Source organism: Gadus chalcogrammus, chromosome 23 (genome assembly GCF_026213295.1).
Source record: "Gadus chalcogrammus isolate NIFS_2021 chromosome 23, NIFS_Gcha_1.0, whole genome shotgun sequence".
NCBI classification, from domain to species: domain Eukaryota; kingdom Metazoa; phylum Chordata; class Actinopteri; order Gadiformes; family Gadidae; genus Gadus; species Gadus chalcogrammus.
Window position 1 is genome coordinate 6,874,077 of NC_079434.1, and position 26,401 is coordinate 6,900,477.

The following is a 26,401-nucleotide window of genomic DNA, read 5'->3' on the forward strand; positions in this document are numbered from 1 at the left end:
AAGATGCCGTTTGGAAATATATATTTCATTAGATTCTTGATGAAAGAAACGTTGCCACCACCATAGAAGAATGCATTATGACTTCTATATTTCACTAAGAAAGATCCTTCGAAATCGAGCTGGAATTTAAAAGGCTGTTATTTATGTAAACACACACACACACACACACACACACACACACACACACAGTGGCTTTACCTACCAAGCCCCCCCCCCCTGCTGTTCACAAGTCTCTTACAGCGCTTCATAACCTTTCCACAAATTACAAGAATTGCCGCAGGTCGAGGCGCGCTTGCGCAATTTGGACGCGCACGCGCACACAAACACAAACACGCACACATTGGCGATTAGTGACTCGTGGGACTGTGAACGTCAAACATTGCTGGAGACAATCGATCATTGTTTCCCTTTGGAGGAGAACAGCACCATTTGAATTCCGTTATTGTGCCTTGGAGTGAGTGAACCTGCAGGATTTACGCTTTCTTCAGTGAGTTTCACACACCGCATCCTTAAGTTCTCGTGGCGACGCTTTGGGATATAAATACCGGGCTAAGGTCGGACATTACGCCTGAATACCTTCCGTAAAAGAATCAACCGACGTTCGAGGTAAGTTTTTCATTGTAAAAACTTTGCTTCTACTCGTTTGGCTCAAGTTTACCTTTCAAACTTTGGTCTCGGAGTAACCGCTATCTCCGATATCATATCTTCACAGAAGCCATGAACCAGACAGCAGGGGCGACCAACACGTACCGGCGATGCTCCAAGGGAGGGAAGGTAAGGGAAAAACCTTTTAAAGTGTCATGATGTTATGGAATATGGTGAGGAGAGCAACACACAGAAGCGGGTCTGGCGTGGGCTCGCCCACCACATGCTGCAGTATGCACACACACACTCACGCACAAGCACACACAAGTAAAACTGAGTGCACAGCTCTCCTGTCTGAAGTTATGAGAATTGCATGGCTGCTTGTATTGGCTCGTTATTGCCGCCGGTTCTGTGTGGTTTTGCTGCCATTTCTGCAAGTTTCGCATTAGATAATTTCGGACGTTTCCAATGTTGCAGATTTTAACTTCAGAACAACTGTTATGATCTTCAGTAGGCCTATGCGTCACTATGCTTGTTATTGCTTTTCAAACACATTAGAATTTGGAGTAGAATATAATTTGACTGTTATATTTGATCCTTTTTACTTTGAATTGCATAAGTAGCATATTCCAGTATGAAAACACATGCGTTCCCCAATAAAAGTGGATCATTATCTGATGAATAAGACGTAATAAGTCTTCAAAGTCTTTCCACTGCGCTTCTCCTGAGCCCACTGTACCGTGAACCACGGGCGTGCGTAGGCAGTTGAACGTGGTGGAGAGACGCTCCGCAGCATCTCAGCAGAAAGAAGCTGCAATTAAGGAACCGCTTGGAAGGTCTGGGTAATGTGTGTGTGTGTGTGTGTGTTTGGGGGCGGGAGTTCAGTAGTCAGACCAGGAGACAGGTGATCTAGTACACCTACACACACACTATTCCAATAGGAGAGGTCTTTCAGGTTAAGTTGTGGCTTGTGTCAGACCGTGAGTGTTTGTGTAAAGCTTTTAGCATGGACAGTGAATGGGTTGTATAAGCAGACTGCAGTTTTTAAAGGGAGCTCAACGTAAGGATTAAAGAGTAACATGACGTGCGTGCAGTGATTTTTTGTGGGCAGCGCTCGAAATAACGGAAGGTCGAAGGTCATTCTTCATCACCTTCCCTTCCTTGAATGTTGATCGGAGACAGTCCATCACTGGCCGCCATGCAGGTCTCTGACGTGTGTGTGTGTGTGTGTGTGTGTGTGTGTGTGTGTGTGTGTGTGTGTGTGTGTGTGTGTGTGTGTGTGTGTGTGTGTGTGTGTGTGTGTGTGTGTGTGTGTGTGTGTGAAGCACTTTGACAGGTTTACAAAACTGTGCTGCAAGGGCACGGAAGAGTTGGCAGAGATGAAATCTGATGAGTTAACTGATGTCTTTGGATGTTGTTCGTGATTTTGCTGTGTTTGTTCTTAACATAACCCCAGACCCTTTATTATCGATGCAGGTGATCTTTGGTTTAATGCGCGTCTTTGCCGTTTTCCATAGGAATTAATTGCGTCCTGCTGGAAAGCATATGGACATAAATTATTCTACTTTGTAATAACATGCTATGATGTGATGTTAACGACAATGGGATTGTTTAGAAAGTAATGCGTGAACGCAGAGCGGACACCAGAGGGCGCCATAACAGCACATTTAAAGAACCAGTTAAACGTCCTGAACAAGTGTATGCAGCCCAGACCGCAGGAACATACACACCACCCCTCCGGAATGTAAATAAACATCGCTCTGTTCTCCCCTCTCTCAGCCCGGCGCTGTCTGTCTGTCTGTCTGTCTCTCTGTCTGTCCCTCTTTAGTAGGCCTAATAGCTCTCGAAGTCTTCCGGGACTTCGAGACAAATTCGAGACGCGGAAAACAAACAAATTGCTTTCTGTCACAATAGCTCTTTTTGGAGACGTTTTTCAAATAGATACAAAATATAGCCCTTAAAAAGTATTCAACTTTTAACAACGCCTAATTCCCCCTGCAATTATTTCTAATCCCCTTCGTACCCGTATCGATACCACGGTAACCTACATCTATATTTCAGAGTGCACACCATTTGTCTGTTTCAAGGCTAGTCTTTTTTATTTAATCTACGCGCCGCGATGTAATCAACAGTGAACGGTGATGACAAAGTGTTAAATGTAGATTTAACAGCCGAGGCGCGCTTAATTGCGGAGGTTTTGGTTGGCACACGACGTCGTGGAACGGCGCGGTAATTACACCGGGGATCGATTCCGTCCGCGCAGACGTTTTCGAGCCGCCGCCGCCGCCGGCGCGCGCGTTATGCGTGCTGATCACTCCGGTCCCTCTCTGGAGGACATGCAAATGAGCATTGATTTTGTTTTTTCTCTCTTCTGTCTTTCTCTCTATCGTTAATTTATTCTTTCTCTCCTGCCCCTCTCCGACTCTCTTTCTTTTCTCGTCTCTTTCTTATGTTTTTTCTTTCCTGCCCGTATTCTCTTCTCTTCTTATTTATTTCAGTCTCTCTCTCCCTTCTCTGTCCGTCTGTCTCTCCCTCCTCTCTTCTCCTTCTTTCTTGCCCTGCTCTTTCTCTCTCCTCCTTTCATCTGCTCTGAGTGCAGAGGAGCAGTGAGGTCACATCAATGGAATGAATCTTTCTTTCTTCTCGTGCTTCTCTGCATAACTGACGGATCGAAGCTCAGCCATGTTGGAGTGACTCATGCAGATGACACCTTTTATAATGGATGTTATTTTTGTTGGAATGCAGATAACTTGTCCTTATGTCCGTCCATCCATCTGTCCCTCAACACATTTCCCTCCAAACCCCTGAAATTACTGAGATTTAAACGATGTCATCCACACATCAGTACAGGTTGTAACAATAACTTTGGCATAGGCCTATTTCTTCTACTGTGACCACCACAACTACTACTACTACTACTACTACTACTACTACTACAACACCAGCCGTGGTTATGTATGGAACAATGTTGTGCTGAAGATCTGCCATTGGTCAGAACCTGGGTGACTCAAATTTTACCTAACCATCATTTTTATTTTTGTAGCTATGATGCGTCTGATGTCATGGCAGTCCATTACCATGATGTGTATGATGTCATGCTGGTCCACAGCCTTGATATGTCTGATGTCATGGTAGTCCACCACCATGATATGTTTGATGTCATGGTAGTCCCAATACTATGATATCTCTGTCATTGTAGTCCACAGCCATGATGTGTCTGATGATGTCATGGTTGTCCACAACCATGATGTCATGGTCGTCCATCACCATGACGTGTCTGATGATGTCATGGAAGTGGTTGAAACCCGGCCGACCTATCATGGTATCAAACCCTTTGAGACGGTCAAACAGTTTCGTTCTCTGCACTTTGGGGCTTGAATATTGTTTATCGTGCTTTGAAAATATAATATCTTTATCAAGACACCCTAGTTGTTTGCCCACATTCTTTACAAAAAGCCCCAGCGTAGCTGACAAACCAGCACCTTTACGACCGTAAACGCAAACAAACCCTAATATATTCCCCCGGCCCGTGTGTTGTATTTTCGCGCCGTACATAAAAGAGAATGGAGAAACGAACTTCAAAGATCCCCTTCCACCCTATGATGGGGAAGTTGTGAGACATCGCAAGGGTGCATAATTAGCAGAAGTGGAACCCGTGATAAAGAAAAAAGAGCGGCCGTTTTTCTCTCTTATCTTTTATCGTCTAATCCCCGCTCCTTGGCTCGAGATTGGCCCTGAAGCGCTGGAGCACTGTCTCTCCCTGCCTTGGAAGTCGCTGTGCTCAGGTGTTTATTGGAAACAAAGTGACGCATATCCAGCTATAGACATTATGCGTCACACAACACACACGGTGTCATGCATTATACTTCTTTAACGCATGACAAACATCAAGGTGTTTCGTGATTTAACTGGGATTGTTTCCCTTTGGTTGTAGGCCTACTTACCGGCTCACTTTGAAGGAATGGCCCTTTTTTTTTTCCCGCATGTCTTTATCTCTCAAACGAATCGCCTTGAACGACAAAAATATTCTTCTCCAAGTGTAAATGTAATGTCAGCCGTGGCTGGATGTGCTTTTGACCCACACCCCTTTTAGAAATAGGAATTGTTAGCAGCTGCAGCGCATTTTAGAATACAGCCCTGGTATCTTCTGGAAGTATCCATGTATGAAACTAGACATCTTGGCCTATTTGCACGGCGCTATTTGTCTGCTAGACACTGGGGTTTGGCTTGGTTATTCTCCCTGAATCTCCTCGTCTCACTGCGCCTGCAATCCTCAGCCTTTATTGAAATGCATGACCTGCCCCGGCTGCATGCTCATTTCCCCCCCCCCCGACCACCCGAGACGTTTCTATTGACTTACGGCGAAAAAGCCATTGTTTGCGCCTGTCGTCTGGGTCATGGCTAGCCTCTGCGTCCCCTCGGCAGTCTACTCACAAAAAAACAAAAATTGATTTGTGGCATATTATGCCTCTGCTTCTATTGTGTTCTACGCTGTCATAATACAAGCAGTGCTTTTTTTTTTCTTTGGCTTGGTGAAGAACGCTCCCCGTCCCAACATAAACAAGACTTTTATTGGCTGTCATGTTGTGTAAACCCTCCATCGACGCTGTTTAAATGATCCCCAAGAGCCATGCATGGAGCACGGGGCGTTTTTGTTTAACTTAGTCCGCCACTGCCGTCGTCCACATGGGAGGTCATTAATAACAGGAATAAGGCAGTGGAACGACGGTAGCCATTTTAATCAAGATGAATTGCTATAAAAGAGAAGAGGGGGAGGGGGGGGGGGGGGGGTGGCAAAGAAAAGGAAAAACTTCTTATGGTTCTAAAAAGTGGTCTAAACCTTCCTTAAGTTACGACTACTGCTACAAAAAAAAAAAATCTGGAAGAAAACTAGGTCTGCCTGGACCATGCCCTTCCATTGATTCGACTTAATGGATTTAAAGGCTGCTGTGATGAAAATAACCCCCATCAAGCAGGGCACCTCTGGTTGTAGGAACAAGGGGCACATGTGTGCAGGTGTTGGGTCACAAAACATCCCCAGCCATCCTCCGTTCCACGTGTGACTCCAAGCTGACCTCATTCGCTGTGGACCCACACAGACGACAGACGGAAAGGAGAAATCTGTGTTGGTAGCGTTGTATCCTCGGCGCAGACGATAACCCTGAACCAGCCGGCAAAGAATCGGCGTGGTTGCCGTCCCGCAACCGAAGCAACTCATTTATTTGTTGATTCATTTCAGCAATACACAAAAATGGATCCGGAAGTAAAATGCCTGCAAAGGTCTGCATTGAATCTCTCGCTTGTATCTCTGCTATTAGGTCGAAACTATGGCAAACTCAACTAACCTTACCTTTTGGAGCAATTTGGTACGTTAAGTGGTCTCTTTATCTCTCATGGACGAAATTGGCTCGATTACCAGCAGATTTATGTTTTTTTTTTATGTATTTCTCACAGCAGCAATGACATGAAGGCTGTTGAATGTAGCAGGGGGGCCTTGTAAGAAGACGATAGAAGAAGTTTTTAGTGTTGATCTATGACATGTTAATTCTAAAGCACTATCTGCGGCGATACTGGGATTTATACTCCTGAGCTAACCTCTGATTTACTTCTTATTTGAGGAGAAGCCCCAGTAGGCCCTGCTCAACTGTCCACAGGATGACTATGATCGAGCTGTGGACCGTTTGATTTTGTACGATTCCTTTGATAGTCATTTGTATTGTTATTAAAGTGCAAAAACTGTAGATTGATGTTGTTTTTGGGGAGATAGGCAGGCAGACAGACGGACGGACAGACAGACAAATGAATAAAGCTGTGTAACACACATACACATATTGGACAATTCTTCTTGTAGGTGTTTGCTCTTCTTGCTCTTTGTAGTACCACTACGCACAGACCCGGTCGTTGTACAAGCAGACGATCATTTACATGCCGATCAGTGTCCAGAATACACAGAGATGATTGATGGACATGCTGTTGCCCCGGAAACCATCTGGGGGAGATGCGTACGTGTGTCTCCGAGGCGACCAGACACTAAAGCATATTCCTGGAGTTAATCTTCCTAAATGGCAGCATATTTCCCTGGGTCGGCAGTTACTGGGGCGGCAATGACAGAGCGCCATTGCAAATGGAAGCGCATGAACGCAACTTGTTACCGGTGGTTGGCAGGAAAAATGGGAAATGGCATGCGCTCTGATGTGAGGGAGAAAGATTGATGGCAAAAAAATATACAATGGTCTCAGTGCCTGATGTGATGACTATGCCCCCCTAAACCTCTGTCTAACACCTGGGAAATTTGATTGGATGACATCAAATTAGCCCAGGGGCGTAGTAAAAACTAATTGAAATTCACCTGTAGATCATGTTGTGTTGCGTGTCTGTATATTTGTGTCGGGCTAGCTTCTGCGTGTTCGCAAGCAGAATCTAGCTCATAAGCAGAATCCAGCTATCTAGCAGACGTAAATGAGTTTGAAGGGCCTACCATGCAGACATTTGTGAGCTTCCAGCCTCAGCTGTGAACGTGCATTCACTAGCTGAGTTGATCTCGTAGACGTGTTCTGTTTTCATGACGAGGACAGTCCGTCCTGTATATTTTATTTATAACCTCCCATTGGGTTATTAAGTGATAGGAATAGGTAGATAGGAACGCTATTATGATGTCAATGCATACACTGTATGGCAATACGTTTTAATTTAATTGAATGTCCATTGAGATATTTTGATGAGATTACACAACCTTCTCTCCCTCTTTCTCTCTCTGTCTGTCTGCCCCCCCCCCCCCCCCCGCCCCCCCGCAATAGAGACCTGGTCCAGGCCTAAGTGATGGGTCTGGTCCTGCCTCCTGACTAGCGCCTGCTGTTTACACCCAGCTCACCATTAATATCCAGATGTTGGACATGCTCACACACACTGTGTGTGTGTGTGTGTGTGTGTGTGTGTGTGTGTGTGTGTGTGTGTGTGTGTGTGTGTGTGTGTGTGTGTGTGTGTGTGTGTGTGTGTGTGTGTGTGTGTGTGTGTGTGTAAATTGCACGCAAATTACACAGTAGTGTTTTTCTGTGTAAATGGATGGCCATTGAGGTGTGTGCGTGTGTCTACCTACTGCAATTGAGAACTAATAACAGTAAGCCACACTTTGTCACCCCCCCTCCACCTCTAGCGCTCCTGTTGATGTATTAACGCTGGCAAGCAGATGCTGTAGGCTACCGCTAACGTTAGCCCCCTCACTCAAGTCTACTTATTGAGAAGGTTTACAGCATTGTTTGGTCAGGGTCATCTATGAATTACAACAACAAACTCGGTATGGAGGGTTGTGACAAAAAGCTTATCCAGTATAGTCTTCATACAAAAAATAATTATCACACCAAAACATGGTGTGTTAAATGTGCACGAGTTTGATTAGTTTGGTCATAAGATGTCATTGATCAAGTAAAAGTTTATAGCTTCATAAATACTAATATTTGGTAGTTCTAAGCCGTCTCGGATCAGTATTTCCCTGCCTGTCAGAGAAAGCAAACTAATTGACTCCTTCACCTTGTGCTTTGGTAAGTTGATGGTGGGCATTTGTCATGTTTTATGACATTTCATTGACTAATCAATTATTTGATGGCTCAATGAATACTCATCAGCAGCAGCACTCCCATAGCGTAGCACTAGCATGTGTTGGACTTTGAGGGCTGGGTCGCAATGGTTATAGCAGCAATCAATTTAATGACGCCATAAAACTGTCTGTAACTGTCACCTGCAGTGACTTAATGGAGGGCGAAATCCACAGCAACATCCGACCGCCGACCCTTCATCCACAGTGAGTGGATTGGACAGCGTGAGGTGACCCTGAATTGGCCTCGTCTTTGGCAACTTTCTGTTGGATGTGGACTTCATTGGACTAATTTACAAAGAGGACGAGTTAGAACAGTTGGTTCAGAGAATCCATGGTGGACAACATGATGCAACTTTGCGTCAGGATTACCACGAGGATAGATGTGTTTCATTTTTAATAGTGTCAGGGACATTAATAGACTTCCGGATTTAATTAGTCACCATTCCTACATAAAACCAAATCATTACCCTCAAGGACAAAATTGTATTCATCATAATAAGGGTTTTATTCAATTTATTCTAGTGCTGCATGTGTCGCAATATTTCAAGGTTGAAACAAAGTTTTAGTGGCAATAAAATGAATAGAATTCCACACATTTTGACATTTTCACCAACTGTTAAACCACCGCATGAACTGATTACTATGTGTTTTTGTTGCATTAACACGTACAAAGATTGCGAGTTGACACTATCAAACCGCACATATTAATGTGTTAAATGCAACATTACTAAGACTTTATTTGCTCTCATGCCCATCCTGAGCTGAGAATGTCTGAACATTACACTTAAGGCCACACTCCACCCTGATTCACACGATCCACAGCAAACACACAAAACACTACCTTCACCCAAACAACCACTGCCCGTTTTCCATCCCACACTCTCAACGGCGCGTTGTCTCCACCAATGACATCGCCAGTAGTCCTAAAAGACCTCCCTGCCCGCAGGGGTTGGCGGATAAACGCCCACTTTTCATGTCCTCGCTCCTCCTTTATCTCCCCCCTGAATTCATTCTAGATGATAATGATCTCTGGGGCTTGACGGCTCGGAGCCGGCGAGGTCGTCACGATCGCGGCGCCGGTGAAGGTAATGTGAGTCCTAAATGCGCTGAACAGCAGGAAGGGAGTGGGGGGGGGGGCGTGGGGATGGGGAGGAGGTGGGGGGTGGTCAAGAAGTGCATTACCGTGATAAACATCTAGAGTTGTTTTTCAAGGCGTTGGCACGGCGTTTAAAAGTCGAGCAGGAGGTGCAGGTGGCAGTTGAATGCGCATTCCCTGGGTACTCTCTCTCTCAGCTTGTTAGAACGCAGTAAACTGAATAAAACCCAGAAGCAAGGAGTATGACAGTGCACCGGTTGTTGACGTTGGCAGAGTGGTGGTGCATTAGCATGAAGGAACTTAGCGGAGACTGGTTGTGGCCATTAAAATACTCTGGTGACCGCTTTCTCCTCCACTCAGCCTTCACATTTGAGAAAGCCAATGAACAAAAGAGGAATTAACATACAAATATTTCATGCCGTGCGGACAGGCGACGGCTGCATTTGAATAAAAAGGAGGAATATTTTATAATATATTTGTGGGAACTTAATGGCCCGCTCGCCTGACTTCCACAACTGCCGTCCTCTCCATCAGCGCGCTATCGAGGGTTTAATCAGCGCGGATTCCATGCTACCATTAATTGACTAACAAAGCGTTTTGAATTACATTTCTACAAAAAGAGCATTTTCTTTTGACTTTGCCATTGATTGTCAACAGTGGTGCCGAGTTAACTCACATGTTTGTCGTCACAGCGTGAAAGTGATTGCTTTCATCCTCTGCCTCTTAAGCACAATATTAATCACAATTTGTTATTATTTTCGTCTACGTGCCGTGAATGACATAAACGTCTCCATGACAACATATGGTCTGAGGACAACTGCAACAGGCTTTCTTTTGGGCAACAGCTGGTTGATATTTCCCGCCCTTTTCTTACAAAAGCCTTCCTTCTATTTAGCTCGAGGCTTACTTTTGGGTTGCAAGCTTCTCTGTCAAATTTATGGTTCGCTCAGAGATGACACAATGACAGTTTGCTGTTACATTTTGAAGGCTACGTCAGCTGGAACAAACTCACAGATGTGCGAGGCGGGAGTGGAATGATTTGATTTGGGTTGAATTTTAAGGACCTGGCCTTGGTTTAGGCAGCATTACGTCACCATGTTTGTCTTTCATAAAAAACAATCCTCTCCTACAACCATCGGTCGTAGAAGAGAATTGTTTTGACAGTTTGACAATCCTCTGCCATTAAAACCTCATCAATAACTCTATACCAACCAATAACTGCATCAGGTACAGTGAGCTATTACTTGTCGATTTCATCAGATGCCAGCAGTTGCTCAGAGTGGCGATAATGTCCCATTTTTCAAACATGATAGTTTCATGGGAGATTAGATAAGGACATAATCTCCCCTCCTAGCAGCTTGGTGTTTTATGTAAACAGATGGTAGACCTGCTTGTTTTTCATTCAATATGGAGGCAGTAAAAGAGTAATCGGTTGTTTGAGGGAAAACGTTGCAGTAACATTTCATTAGATTAAATGTCAGATGAAAGTTAATTACTTCCCCCAACTGTTTTGTCTTGGGTTTTTATGTTATTTTTCTTCTCAGACATCCCCTTTGTTGGGATTTGAGCAGGAGAAGACTGGATTGATGGTAATTGTGAGGGATATCTATGAAGTGGAGCCCGCGGGTTGATAATGAAGCCATTGATTTGTCATCAGAGGGACCTGCTTGACTTCATTGTTTTGTATAACTGATGTCCCCGATATTTAGTTTTGTCTGATTCTATTCCATCAGGGCTTTCAACCAGTCAATGAGGGTTCCACTGTACCTTCCACCAATCAATGAGAGTTCCAGTGGACCTTCAACCAATCAATGTGTTGGCTGAATCTCAGTCACTTCCCATCTACCACTTCTCGTCAGCTCCTCGCTATCTGCCTGGAGACATTTTTGGGGAACGAAATTGGTCTTACACAAGGGAAATGAAAACACACACACCCATAGACCCACAGAAACACACACATACACAGACACACCCACACACAGACACTTATAAACACACACACAGACATGCAAACACACACACAAATAGACATTCAGACACACACACACCCACACACAGACACATCCAAACACATTCACACACAGACACATTCACACACAGACACATTCACACACACACACACACACACACACACACACACACACACACACACACACACACACCCTCCACTATGCACACCCTCAAACAGAAGTGCACGCTATATATCATAGAACTAGAAGCGGAACAGCTTCCTTGACCATGATATAAAGAGCCCATTTTATTCTGAACCGCCTCAAGAAAGATTGAAATACTCAATCTGCTACAACAGGGTCTTGTAGCAAGGGCTGAAAAATGAATCTGTTCCGAAAGGTTTGATTACCGTTCTAAAAGCTGTCCAGGCATGTCATTAATGAGCTGGGTCGGGCTCCAGCCCTCTCACTCAGGGATGCCTTTCAGATGGACTGCGGACGGAGGGGTTCGATCCCCAAACCCTCCACCCAAACCCCCCCACCCAGCACTACTCCACTCTGCTGCTCAGTGCCCAAGCCTGGCCCCGCCCCTCACAGACCCCTCTCCCCAGGGGGGTTCCATTGAACCCTCCCAGGCAGCAGCCCAGGTCATCCCCCCCCCTCACCGGCCGGCCCTCGCGGTCCCAGAGGAGACCCCATGCAGCGCTGGGCGGGCCCTTCGTCTTGCTGTTGCTGAAAAACAACAGTCAGGGTGGTCGGCGTTAGCAAGAAGAACCCCCCCTCCCCCAATCTGTCTATACCCCCCCCCCCCCCCCCGACGAGTTGATCCCCTGGCATCCGTCGCCTGGCTGTCCCCCCCCCAGCCCCAGCTATGCCCCCCCCCACCCTTCTAGTTGCTCCCCTGGGTAGCCTTCGCCTGTCCCCGTCCCCCCCAGGCAGACAGCTGCCGCCTCTGTCTCTGAGGCTGTAAACACCGCGGCCGTGGGTGTTGATGTACAAGGTGCTGCATGTTGACGGGTCACGAATAGTGATGGTCAAAGGGTGTGTGTGTGTGTGTGTGTGTGTGTGTGTGGGGGGGGGGTGTTGTGAAGCTCTGGAGGATGATTTATGAAGCAAGACCAAACTTTATTTATCAAAAGGTAGATAAAGGATTAGTGGTTAGCGGTTTGGGCCTTGGTGCTCGTGTGCCAGGCTACCTTCATGGCGTAATGCGTTCATTATCTAATGAGTCACGTAACGTTTGATTCAAAGTAACACGCAGTGATTTCTTCCAGTGTCCTTGGGGAGCACGTGGGAACTAGGCGTCTTGCTGCCTACAGCACGGCTGCGGACCTGGTGGTTGGAACAAGGGTCTTTGGCCCGGGGGTCCACACCCAAGCCATGACTTCACCCTCCTCACCATCCTATGAAGAGTACTCCTAGTGAGCATCTCACTAGAAGCAGAATTCTAGTGTGCAGTGTGAATCTAGTGTGAATTCTTTTATTCAGCTCTCTAGAAGCAGACTGACCCAAGACATTTTTTTGGCAGTTTACACGCATGCGTGTGATTATTATGACGATGATGATGATGATGATGAATCCCCCAGTGTCGCTCGTGTTTAAAAACAATGCTGAACAAACACAAAACGGGGGTAAGTAGGAATTCCCTATAGTGCATCTCGCGGTGGACTTCCGCCAGGATTCCAGGGGTCACCGCGAGTTCATGTGTCGCCGGAGACGAAGCCCTGGTGTAGAATCCTCTGGGGGGTGGTGGAGGGGGGGGGGTCTGGGTTGTGCTAGGGGAGGTGGGTCGGTCTGTGGGTATGAGACACAGAGCTTTAAAAGGAGAAGCGCAGACCGAAGAGATGAAGTCATCACGTAAGCACGCGGCGCCGGCGTGCCTCACATGCTTAATCACCTCCGCCGCGTTTGTTTACCGAGCGTGGAAGGGAGGGGGGTGAGGGGATGTGGGGAGGGGGGCGGGGGGGGGGGGGGAAATCATTAAGGGTTCGCGGGAGCTAGCGGCGGCGCGGGTACGCCCAGGCTTCCTCTCTCCGGTTCCCCCAGCATCAGCACTTTTCTGGGGGTTGTTGTGTGCTGGTCTGCTGGGAGGCTGGTGCCCCGCTATGCCGCTCTGACACATTCAGCCGGTAATTAATACAGAGCTGCTTGGAGAGAGAGATTTATGCACTTCACACTTCCTCCATGTGTGTCTGTGTGTGTCTGTGTGTGTGTGCGTGTGTGTGTGTGTGTGTGTGGGGGTGTTACAGAGGGGTGCAGAGGGGTGCTTGCATGTGTGCATGAATATGTATGTGCCTATGGATATATATGTATGTTTTGCTGTGATGTGCATGCATTTGTGTTATGGATGAATTTGTGAAGTATTTGGTGTGAGTGCACGTGTGTGCATTTTATGGACGTTTTTATGGGACTCAATTATTTGTAATCCACAGTAGACAGTTGTGTGTACCAAGATCCGAAAATATTTGGTATTTGTGCTTTGTTAAATGATTTCACAACCCACAAATGAACGTGTGTGTGTGTGTGTGTGTGTGTGTGTGTGTGTGTGTGTGTGTGTGTGTGTGTGTGTGTGTGTGTGTGTGTGTGTGTGTGTGTGTGTGTGTGTGTGTGTGTGTGTGTGTGTGTGTGTGTGTGGTTCTTTAAGTTCACAGCAGGCTGTATGTGAGCCACCCCTCAGACCAGACCTCAGTATTGTCTCATAAATAAGCTGTGACCTCGTGTTGGTAATTTAGAGGTGTGACTCTCCTCTAATATGTATGCTTGACTAGCATGCTATAAAGCATATAGCTTTGCTACAGCGCTGTGCTCTGCTTCTATAGGCTCAGAGGGGCTTGTTTGCAAGCATAGAACATAAGGACGAAGAGTAATGGGACAGTGCCTCACAAACACACAGACACTTGTGAATCACGATGAATACTACGTTAATGGTGCACCTGCTGCACATCTGCAGCAATTCTCAAATACAGATTTTAGGATTTCGTTCATCGCAATAAAAGCTAATGAATGAATCTTTTGCGTTTTCAATTCTGTTCTCAATATCAAGGAAGATTGTCTCAGGATATATTTTTGGAAACAATCTTTTTGTGCACAAGAAAAAAAAAGTGCACAAGAAAAAAACCAAAAACTGATCGTAAACCACATAGTATGGGAGCATGTGACATATAACAAATAATATATGAGAGCACATAACTTAACATCCCCACATGTTCTTATCATCTCAAACCAATTACCATCACCATACAATTTAATTTACAAAGAAAAAAATTGAATGTAACCATCCAATCCCTTTCATCTGATGGGCAGTTAACAATGTGCATTTGGCCCTCACAAATAAAGTGTTATTCCACATCAGTGTTTGGACCTCTGTCTGTTCCTACTAGTGCAATGGCTCCCTGATTGTCTCCATTGATCTTTGTGCAACTGTAAACTTTATTATCCATGCCGTTTAACAGTTGAGTTGGATACATGCTTTCCTGAGTAGTTTTACTCAAGTCATGTATTCAGCCTCACGAGTAGACGGTGCCAATGTAGCCTGTTGCGTAGACTTCCAGGAAATCACAAGCCCTTGTTTGGTCAGGCTGAAACAGTACTGTAGTGCTACGTCTATCTTCCAAAGAAGATGCCCAATCAGAATCGTTGGATGCTATTAGATTCACGTCCTCATCCATTTTCTTGAAGCACAACTCGTAGTCAATAGTACCCTTTATGTATCTCAAAATATGTTTAGCAGCCACTGCTAAACATAGCAGTGGCTGCTAAACACTTTGCTAACAATCCAGCTAGTATATGGTCTGGTACACGTCATGGCATAAATGAGACATTACCGGTATATATAATATCACAGAATTATTTTTGATAAACAACTTCATTGCTGGTACCCTCCAATCATTTTTGCTCAAATGGGGTAGATCTAGGTTTACAATTTCCCATTCCAAACTCTCAAGTATTTTTAGGATGTACTTTTTCTGATTTTTAATTTTGATTTCCACTCGCTTCTGTTCAAACAGAATGCCCAAGAAATGTGATACTTTCCCCAGATCCCTCATTGGGACTTCATGGTGTCTTTCAACCTATTTAGCAGATCCTTATTACTTGCTGCAATGATTAAATCATCAACCCAGATAATGACAATAATTGTCTCATTGCCTATATATGCTTCTTTTTTTTTACATCACCCTCTTTATTCGTTATTCTCTCTCCCTACCTGCAGCTTCTCATAATAATGGGATGTGTTGGTTATAAATGTGAACTGCACAGCTTTAGGTGTGGTCAATTATTGATAAGTCCCTACCGGGGCAGGCTGGTCCACATATATCAATTTCTTCAATATTGTTTCAGACCGGGAAGGGATTTCTTTAACTTACATAATTATTTCTTCCTGTCTCTAAAGACTATTGGAGCATGCAAGTATGCTGCTTTGACATCCATCAGATGAACACTCAAGTCATATTGCACTGTTACCTGCTTAAATTGCCATACCAAATTATGTTTTAACGTTGGAACAAACGTCTCATGGTGGTCCATGCTTTCTGTCTGGTTGTAACCCTTAGCAACATCCCTTGATTCAAAGATTTTTCTGCCTTTTTTGTTTTTCTTCAATGGCATATACCCACCTCCCCCCCACTGTATTCCTACCTTCAGGTGAAGAGGTTGGTTGAAACTTATCTCTAGTGGCCTGAGCTACATCGCTACCTTCAGTGTTTTTGGGGACTCTTATTTCTTTTTTCGGCAGCAATGATTTTGTACACAACCCGGTTGTAGTTCGGCACTGAAGGAACAGTGTTTTCCTTCGACTACGTTCTCGTTCATTTCCTCACGTTGGGACATGTCTGTTATTTTCTGCGTTTACGTTCTCCTGGTTCACACCTAGGACCTGATTCTCTGGGTTATCCTCACTCGGTGGCACATCAGCACCTTTCCCACCACAAGGCTCTCTGCCTTCGCCCTCCTGGATTTGTGAATCATATTCATCAGTTGGTGTCTGTTGTTCAACACGGTTCTGCCTAATGAATTTCACCAGTCTGTGCTCTGACACCTTTTCTGTGTGTGGGTGGTATTCCAGGTAAGCTTGGTTATTCTTACTGTACCCCACAAATAGGCCCTCCTCACATTTGGGGTCCAGTTTCTTATGATTTTGTTTGCATGCATAACAATCAGATCCTTCTTTTTTAGTACGAATCAGCTTTCCTCCTGTTTACATGAAAAGAGTGTTGTTAGTCCTGTCATTGTAACATCTATTACGAACATGAGCAATATTTTGACGCAAGGCCCGCAATACCTTTTGTAATCCCTTCTCTAATAATAGACACCTCCCCATTTCACGACGGTGCCCCACTGTCTCTCGGCCGTACCATTTTGATGTGCAGAGAAGGGGGACGATGTCTCAGGTCTCATACCTTTTATCCCTTAAAAGTGACTGAGAAGAAACATTGCTTGTATTCTGTGCCATTGTCTGTTCTGATACACCTGAGTATCGTACGATGCACCGTCTGCAAGGAGCTGCTTTGTCGCTAATGTTGTGTCACTCTTGTTTTTAAGGTAGTAAGCAGACACTGTCCCTGAAAAGTCCTCTGTGAATAAAATTGCATACTTAAATCCGTCTTGAGCAGTTGGCCCGATGAGACCTGCGAAGTCAGTGTGTAGTTCGACTGAATCAGTGTGACTGATTCAACAGGCACCCTGGCTTTGGCATCAGGTTTTCCTGTTTCTGTAGTTGGTGAATCGTCCCTCAGTGCAGACACTACAATCTACCTCAGTGATATTACTGGTCTTATACCCTCTACAATTTTGGTTAGTTTTGGTTAATCAGCAATATTCTAGTGTCCCAGAATCTCATGACATGTTTTGACATCACAAATTAAAATGAGCTTTGTCACTGGACCTCATATCATCAACTGATTCATCAACAGAGTGTTTACTGTTGTTTACCGTTGTCAGGTCCTACAGCCTCAGGTCCTACAGCCTCCCCTTCAGCTTTGTGTGAAAAAAGGCTCCATCCTTGGTTATCAGTCCATTCTGTCCCTCTTCGAAGGTCAAGGTTCTCCAGATCAAAGAAGAATCAAGCAGGATATATTTTCGGATACAATCAATTTATTGTTTGTCATGGTGCTGGAAAATCATCCAGTCGCCATTATCATTATCATTCTTCTTCTACTTCTTCTTCTACAGGTGTGCATCATGTTTGAACCAGAACGTATTTCTTGTAATACACGCGCACAAGAAAACGAATCAAACTATTGTTGTAAACCATATAATATGGGAGCCTATGATTCTAACAAATAATAGATGAGAGCACATAACTTGACACAGAGGCTGCTTGCGTGTGTGCATGAATATGGATGTGCCCACGGATGTGTGTGTGCAGGGCTTTGATGTGCATGCATTTGTGTTATGGATGCCTGTGTATGCAAGTATTTCTGAGTCCACGTTTTTATATTTATTATTTGTAATCCACAGAAGACAGTTGTGTGTACCACACTCCATAAATATTTGGTTTTTGTGCTTTGTTAAATTATATCCACAACGATATGTAGATTTCACGATGCACAAAAATACACGTGTGTGTGTGTCTGTACTCATTATTGAGTTGGGCTATGGCTTTGATTTGTATATGAACACCTGCTACTACTCTTAAGTTACTGAAATACAAGCCACGGGTGAGTCGTATATACCATAGGTAACCTAATGCAAACTTATATCCTTAATCTTTGGAAGCTTAGGTCGTATCCACAAAAATGTGGTTAGAGGACTGTGGTTGGTTGGGTTACATAAGAAGGAACCCAAAAGATTGGCAAAATGTTGCTCTGTTTCAGCCAGTATGCGAATCTGGAGACAAAGATGTTTTGTTAAGTGTTCGGTGTAATATTTTATGAACTTATCATTTAGGTCCTGTAAAGGCATGTACGTTTCGAACATGTTTTGATATTTCTCTCCTTAAATTTGGATCAAAATGAATGTGTGTGTGTGTGTGTGTGTGTGTGTGTGTGTGTGTGTGTGTGTGTGTGTGTGTGTGTGTGTGTGTGTGTGTGTGTGTGTGTGTGTGTGTGTGTGTGTGTGTGTGTGTGTGTGTGTGTGTGTGTGTGTGTGTGTGTGTGTGTGTGTGTGTGAGAGTGATCACAGCAGGCGGTATGTGGGCCACCCCTCAGACCAGACCTCAAATGTTGTCTCATAAATAAGCTGTGACCTCGTGTTGGGAGCGACTCCCCTCTAATATTTTGTTATGTATGACTAGCAGCAGGCTATAAGTATATAGCTCTGCTACAGCGCTGTGCTCTGGTTCTATAGGCTCAGAGTGGCTTGTTTGAAGGCATAAGACATTAGGGCGAAGAATCATGGGACAGCGCCTACTAACCACACAGACGTGTGTGGATTACGATTAATACTACGTTAAAAGCGCTCCTGCCACTCATTTGCAGCATTTGTAAAATATAGATTATAGGACTTCGATCATCTCAATAAAAGCTGAAATGAATGAATAAACCTGTTTTGGATGTATGGACGACGCCGTGTAGACGCTTGGAGCGCTTATTTAATATTTGCGCGGTGGTCTTGTTTGAGTTGAACTCCGTGCGTCCGTCGCGCTGTGCTCAAGTGCTGCTTCCCCGCTGTTTGAAAACACTCCGCTGGATCCAGGAGCCTCAAGCAGGGGCACGCAGGAAAGGATTTGGATCTCTGGTCCGGTGTGAAACAAACGAGAGGAATATCGATAGTCTAATTCCTCTTAGAGCAGTGCGGTTGTGTTGTGGTGGACGTCTATGTTGTAATTTATTTCAACACCACGGGAAAACTTAGTCCTCCTGCCCGTCCCTGATTTCCATTGTTTTTCCTCCCAATGCATATCGCTTATATAGTCTGAAGTGCAAATACTAAGGAATAGAAACTGCAAGCGACGCCTTTTTCAGCCCACGGTGGATATTTGCAACGGGATTGGGAGCAAGCCCCGGTTTCTTTTTTTTTTATGCGTTGGGGTGTAATCGCTTGCATTTGGGAACTGGCACACTAGCAAGGAGAGAGACTGGGACTGATGCTGAGGAAGAGACACACAAGGGGCGACCAGAGCGGCTGAATTAAACCCCATCACAAGATCCACACTCCGCCACGGAAACATGAAGGAGAAGAATTTGATCGAGACCGCAAAAATGCAAGGCAACATGATGGTGAGCTCTAACCTTATATAACCCCTTTGCTTTGTGTTCTCTAATGTCCCAGCACTGGCCAAGTCGCTGGGTTGCCTTATTGCGCCTCGCGTGCGTGTGTGCGTGTGAGTGAGTGTGTGTGTGTGTGTGTGTGTGTGTGTGTGTGTGTGTGTGTGTGTGTGTGTGTGTGTGTGTGTGTGTGTGTGTGTGTGTGTGTGTGTGTGTGTGTGTGTGTGTGTGTGTGTGTGTGTGTGTGTGTGTGTGTGTGTGCGCGTGTGCGTTCCTCGGGCAGGGTCCGGTCCCCGCTCCGTACCCCCTTATCCCCATATGTCACTTAACAACAATATTTACAGTATCATCGATATATATATGTGTGTGTATGTATCGACACACTGCAGCCCCTTATGATGTGTGGAGGGATCGACATTCGTAGTTAACCCCCCCAAAAAAGTTGGAAAGTTGTTCCTCCTCTTTTGTTATCTTCATTCTACGGATGTCTGGCTGGGATTTGATTGCAGTCTGCCGCCCTGGTTATAAATATTTCTGGAGGGAGAGGTAACCTTTGAGTCCGGGGTCAGCCTGCCCCGGTAGGGACTTATCAATATTTGACCACACCTAAAGCTGTGCAGCCCACACTTATTACCATCGCATACCGTTATTATGAGAAGCTGCAGGTAGGGATAGAGAATAAAGAATAAAGAGGATGAATACTTAATACCGTATTGCACCTCAGACGTCTCATTTCTATTCATCTTTATTCTGGAGTCAAGGTTCACGTCTCCACCCTTCGCCTTTGCCTCTTAGATTTGGACCGGTCCATCCAACACAGGCGCAGGCCGTACGGCGTGGTGCCACTGGGTTATGGGGTCTCATGGCTCAGGGGGGTTTGTGTGTGGCTGTTGTTATTTTCAATCCATCAATTTTCGTGATGCTCTCGTCCACAGTTGAGTTTGGGGCTGAATCGCTGATATTGGGTTTGTGTTACCGTGTTATGTGTATCATCTGTTTTTCACCACGATCTCCTTCGTCCTTGAGTGGGCCCGTTAGTCTGGGTCGGGTGCAGCGGAACACACTGTCTGCCGTGTGGGGGTGATGTGGGTCCCAGCTGGCCAGCATCAGGTCTGAAGCGAGCGCTGGAGGAGGTTAACGCGGTTTGTCAGGCCCTGGACAACATATGAATCCCCGCGCCCAACGTGCGTCATGCGTCTCCTCCCGCCGCTGGTTGTCAGCACGCACGTGGATGCGAAGTTGGATTCATGGTCAGCTTATATCATAATTAATTTCGATTTATGTAGATAGCGCTTTTCAAGATACCGAAAGCGTGTGTGTGTGTGTGTGTGTGTGTGTGTGTGTGTGTGTGTGTGTGTGTGTGTGTGTGTGTGTGTGTGTGTGTGTGTGTGTGTGTGTGTGTGTGTGTGTGTGTGTGTGTGTGTGTGTGTGTGTGTGGCATACGCGTGTGTATAGACCTATGTGTGTGTGACACCGTGTGTTCGTACATATGCTTGTTTGACCGTGTGTTTATATTTGTGTGTAAGAGACCATGTGTGTGTCTATATGTGTGTGTGTTTGTTTGATATAGAGAGTGGTGGGGGGGATCATGACATCTCTTCCACCACCAGTGTGTAGCCTCCTAGGTGATGTGGATGCCCTGGCAGAATGCGCCGGTGAGACGTAGTTCAATACAGACCGGCTGAATGACACGCATGCGTTGAATTGAGCAGGCTCCGTTATCCCAAGTGACTTGCAGTGAACTCAGATACACGCCATTAAGGAGAAGGGAGGGGTTAGGTTTCACCTTGATCAAGTATGCCTATAGACTGGGGTTCCAACCTCGAACCGCTATCTTCACACCCAAACATGTCTGGAAGAGGTCAAGTCTTGTGTATGTATATTGTACATGTGTATACATTTTATAGCTCTTGTCTTGCTTCCAAAATAACATTATTTATTTTTCTTAGGGAATTTAGTTTCAGCTCACTAAGGAGCAGGTGGTGGAAAAACACACGGTGTCCGGTTCTTAATTTCCGGCGGACATTGCTGCTGACATCGGGGATCGAACCCAGAACCATTCAGTTGGTAGTCAAACAGCCTAAAGTCCCGACACAAACCGAGCCCTCTTATATGTATGCAGCATATTGTAATGCTTGCTTAGTGCTGCTCTGAATTGTGGGGTTGTAATATGTGAAATCCGTTTTCTGTGTCCTGGCGAGGTTGACGGAGCCAGTTGGCTGGAGGGTCGGTGTCTCTACCCCCTGCTTCCCAGATCTTCCCCCTGTGTATCCAGAAGCAGAAGGCAAGGGGGAGCCTGAGCTGAACATTGGTAGCCACCACTGCAGTGCAGTGCCAACTCTTCCTCCTTCCGCAATTACCAAGCCTGCTTTTTCTGCTCGCTCTGTAAAGGCCATGAAACCCATTCTCTTGCAAATGAAGCATAAATGCGTGTAAAATGGCACACCGGTTTAAGTGGCCTCTTTCAGTGAAGCAAAACAGTGTTTTAATACCTGGACGGAAGTTGTGTGGCTTACCTTGATGGAGCTCCTCTCGGAGCACTGTCCTTTGGGGGGTTTGAACCGGCGACCCGCAGGTTGGCAGACATGAGCAAACATCTGCTTAATCGCTAAGACGAATGAAGATGGCGATTTGTGATGCAGATTATAGAGTGTTCTCGAGGAGCTGCAGAAACATTCAGGCGCGTAGGTGAAAACATACGAGTGAAACTTAGTCGGACACGGATCAATAGGCCTCCCTGGCAGAGCATCAGTTTGTACTTGTAAAACATTCTCCAGAATCAATGTCCTCTTATTTGACGTATACAGGATGAATGCATGAACAATGATGCGATGCATTGTTGATGATCTTTTCCTCCTCTGTCAAATCCATTTGTTATTTCTCTGCAACCTACGATGGCATTTCGTGGACGGCAATTGGTCTCGTGGATGTTATGGTTACCAAACACATCGTACGGCTGTATATAACAACGGTGCGGTGTGTGTGTACACAATGTTTGGAGGAACGTTGGATCAGCTGGCCATGAATGTTTATTTAAATCTTCCTCCTTGGGTTATACCATCATGTGCCGCGTCCACATCAGACGTTGAAGTACCGCGTGCCCAAAGAAAGCCTTGTTCCTCTGGTTCTGTCTACTCTCTGGTGCTCCTGCTTGGACTAACATCGACCGTTTCATTTTGGTTTCGTAACGCTGGATGCATTATGCTCACAAATGAATCTAATGTTTGCCAGCCTCGGGCAGCAAACACGGAGCACATTTTAAATCTGCTTTCCCACGGTCTTCTCGCGCCATTATCGTTTGTGTTTGGTCGTTTCTCCGCAACAAGGAGCACGTCTCCAAGGCCAGCGCACCGTCACCATTTTAGCTCAGCCCCTAATGGTTCTGTTGCCTATGGCGAGGGAAACAAAAACAGATATCTACTTATATGTTAGACCCATTTTTAATTAACTACTCTAAAGAAGAGGCATGGGATTGTATAAGTGTGAGAGAAGTGTGAGAGGCCATTTTGTTTCGGGGTGTGTTGAGGTCTTCTTGATTTGGTTGGAGTGGATCGTAAATGGCTTCCCCTCTCGGCACAATAAGATGGCTTCAAAGAGGGGTTTGAAGGGCTCGCTAAGTGCCCCCGGTAGGGCTCTAGCCCCCCCGCCCCCTGTGGATTGGTTACTAGCATGCAGATGATGACCATGTGACCTGTTGTTGGTGTGGTTTATTGACGAGCTCATTCCTCAACTATTGGTGTTATAAGTTCATATGATGTACCGTCCTATTTGGACTATCAGCCTTATTATCAGTCCACTAAATTCATCTGATTCAATGGGGGAGAGGATCACACACACACGCACTCACACACGCATACACATACTTGCACGCACGCACACACACACACCACCCTATGTAAAGCACTTTCAGTGCCTTGAAAATAAAGCTTATTATTATTAATATTATTATACATTGTAAATATTGTGTTCAATCTACCAATAAACCATCACTCATCAACATGTCTTGGTGACCCTCACAGTGCACACCTTGTTGCTTGACCAATCCCGCCACCGCTTCCTCCTCCTCCTCCTCCTCCTCCTCCTCCTCCTCCTCCACCGCCCCCCTCTCAGGGAGAGACGGGCCTGTTTGCACGGCGCCCAGCGTGTTGCTGGCGGTGTACACTGAAGGCAGTGTGTCTCTGTTTGCATACTGAACAGGCCCGACGTGTTGTCCTGTTTTAAACAACGGTTTTTCCCCCCAGGCCGACAATGGCTAAATGCTGATGGAGGGCGACCTAGCATGATGAAGTGTTCTCTGGCGCGCGGCCAACGACTTCACTAAGTACAAACATCACAGTTGTGTTGTAGTCCACCGTTTTTATTTTTTTTCGTCAGTTCTGAGGAATTGCTTCCACAGCTCATGTCAGGTTTTATTTTTTTTCACCCCAACCGCGTGAAGATGGATGGCCGGCTCCCCGTCTCTCGCATCACGCGGCGTTACCGATGCTGATGACGTTCCACTGCACGCGTGCCAAAGTTATTACGCGCCCACAAGATTGCGCCATTATCCGGAATGGCACCTACGCTAACAGCTGCTTAACGCTAACGTCCAACGCTCCATCAGAAAAATGTGACGGTGAAAAATGTTAAGCCGCACGCACACTTCGGCTTATGTCAGGAAAAGCTGCGAGGGGGTGATTTGTGTCAGGCAGGTGTTTGTGTTTTTTTGTTTTGCGTTGTGGGGGTGTGTGCAGGTGTTTGAGTGCAGGCCAAGGTCGGCCCCTCTGTGGAGTTGTGCACACGTTCCGCCACCGCTTGACTTTGATCTTGATAAACACTCGTCTGACTAATGAGACTCCCGACCGGTGTCTAATGAGTCCAGACCGGTTGCCCACCACGGGCCCACCCCCCCCTCCCCCCCTTGTCCTTTAACTAGTGTGGCTCGGCTCCATCTGATGTTGTTCGTTTTAAAGAAGAAGGGACAGAACGGTCTGGTGGTAAGGCTGCACCACCCCCCCGGCCAAAAGGTTGTCCGTTCAAAATAATGTGACTGTTGCAGTGCTTTTCATCCAGGAAAGCTGGTGTTTCTTTATCTAGACCGGTGGTTCTCAAACTTTTTATGAGGTTTTCTTACCACCTCAGAATATATTTGTCTCCCAAAATACCACCAGTATGACCGTGGTCTCTATTTCGTTTATTTAAAATAAACAAAATACAGTAGCAGAAGCTTGCCCTATTCCGATACGCACAGTTCACAGCAGGAGGCTCATTTGTTCCTTAAGATAATCATTAACTGATGTCAGCTGTACAAAGGGGTGGCCCTACAACGGGCACAAACTCTGCCACAAAACGCAAGGAGCCGCCCCTCGGCCACGCAGGCACACAGAGCAAGTGAGGACATTAGGATTAACATCTGTATTCTAACAACCTTTTTGAAAGCTAAATAAAAATAATGTTAAAAGTTGGCAAGCATGTTGGCAACTGAACTTCCATAAGCCTGCCTCAGCGAACACAGTCCTGCCATGTATGGGTCCTTCGAGGTCAGCTCCAGTCTCCAGTGTGGCTCAGCATCAATCCTGCTTCTGTATTCGTTTTTCATGACAGCAAGTGAAGCGAAGCCTTTTTCGCACGGATAAGTGGTCGCAAAAGACAGGAGAAGGTGCACTGCCTTCTGAAAGCGCAGGGCATTCGCGCGTGGCTGTATCCAAAGACCGCCTTCTGAAAGCAGACTTCAATTTTGTGCCGCTTGATAATTCTGTTGAACTCTCTAGCTCACTAATGATGAAGTCCTTGAGCATTTCAGAGGTTATGATGCTGAACGGGTTTTTTGTCCAGTTGTTTGCTTCGGCCCTCACTGGGATTTAATCACGGAACAGTTGTCCGACAATGATGTTGTTCCTGACTATTGAATAGTGGACTTGGACTGCTTTAATCCATCACGCTTCCTCGCTGTTTTGCGCTGTTTGCTGCGAGCAGGTGCTGCTGAGACCTCACTGATGCTGCTGAAGCCGCATTCAGAAACAGAGAGAGAGAGAGAGAGAGAGAGAGCTGACATAGTAATCAAACCGACAACCTTTCTGTGAACACCAATAGCCGCTCTACCATCCAGCGCTGTTGCTGTGCATTTGTGTTTTTATTTCTATATTTCTTCTCCTCCCTCTTGCGGCCGGGCTAGCAGATGGCTGCAGCGCATCAGCGGTTGCTTCACTGGAGATGAGGTGGAGTTTAGAGAGGAGTTCATCTGATTAGCATCCGCAGCCTTGAGAGATGACGTGGTTCTCTGGCTCATTTTTCTTTTCGTCCCCGGAAAAGGAACTGAATGACGTCCATTTTTATTCATGCAGCACTTCGAACTCTGAGGCCCCGTCCACACGGAGCCGAAACGGGCGAAAACTAACCGGTTTCGTTTAATGCGGTTCAGGAATATATCCGTAAAGACGGAGTCATTGCGAAACCGCATCGAGCTGTAGAAACGCTGTAGTAAATATTGAGGGCGCTGGTTCTCCATAGAAAAAAATGGAGCGCATCAAGCCTGCGCGCATACAGCCTGCGCGGTTTATACAAACATTCAGTCACGAGGAGATTCAACCTTTTAAATTGAGCAGAAATACTTTTTAATGTACAGATAGTAATTTAATTTATGAAGGGGCTTTATTTAAAGCTACAAAGAGAAAACAAATAAAATTATAATCGCAAGCGGTGATTAACGGGGTCCGAGCAAAATGAAAAGTCCAGAACACACTATTGCAAGATATATAAATATGACATATAATTATGAAAAAAAATATGTTGATATTCCCCTTTATGACATACTGTGCCTGTGACATTTTTAGAGCAGAAGACCAGGGTAAAAAAGATGCATCTGATTTTAGAGATTAATATGATGAAAGAATTTTGAGTCCAGGTCAATCTGGTAAGGAGAATGGGCTCATGGGTAGTGGGGGGGTATTGGTATCCACCTAATAATAGTCTTATGTGTATACAATAACAAAATGGTCATATAAGAAAAATAGGCTAACTGCTCCGACTTTATTGGACAATATTTCTCAAATGG

General features: G+C 45.6%; 1 protein-coding gene across 2 annotated transcripts in view; it reads left to right on the top strand.

Moving 5' to 3' along the window:
- Positions 1-362: 362 nt before the first annotated feature.
- Positions 363-26,401, top strand: part of dpp6a (dipeptidyl-peptidase 6a) — a 174,813-nt gene continuing 148,774 nt past the window's right edge. Inside the window, exons 1-2 of one of the 2 annotated variants that reach the window (XM_056584314.1) lie at positions 363-606; positions 713-774. In XM_056584314.1, coding sequence (XP_056440289.1) covers positions 718-774 — 57 coding nt within the window. In that variant the 5' untranslated portion in view covers positions 363-606; positions 713-717. Of the gene's footprint in view, positions 607-712; positions 775-18,933; positions 19,381-26,401 lie in introns of those variants that run through there. The other variant, XM_056584315.1, reaches the window with a different exon arrangement.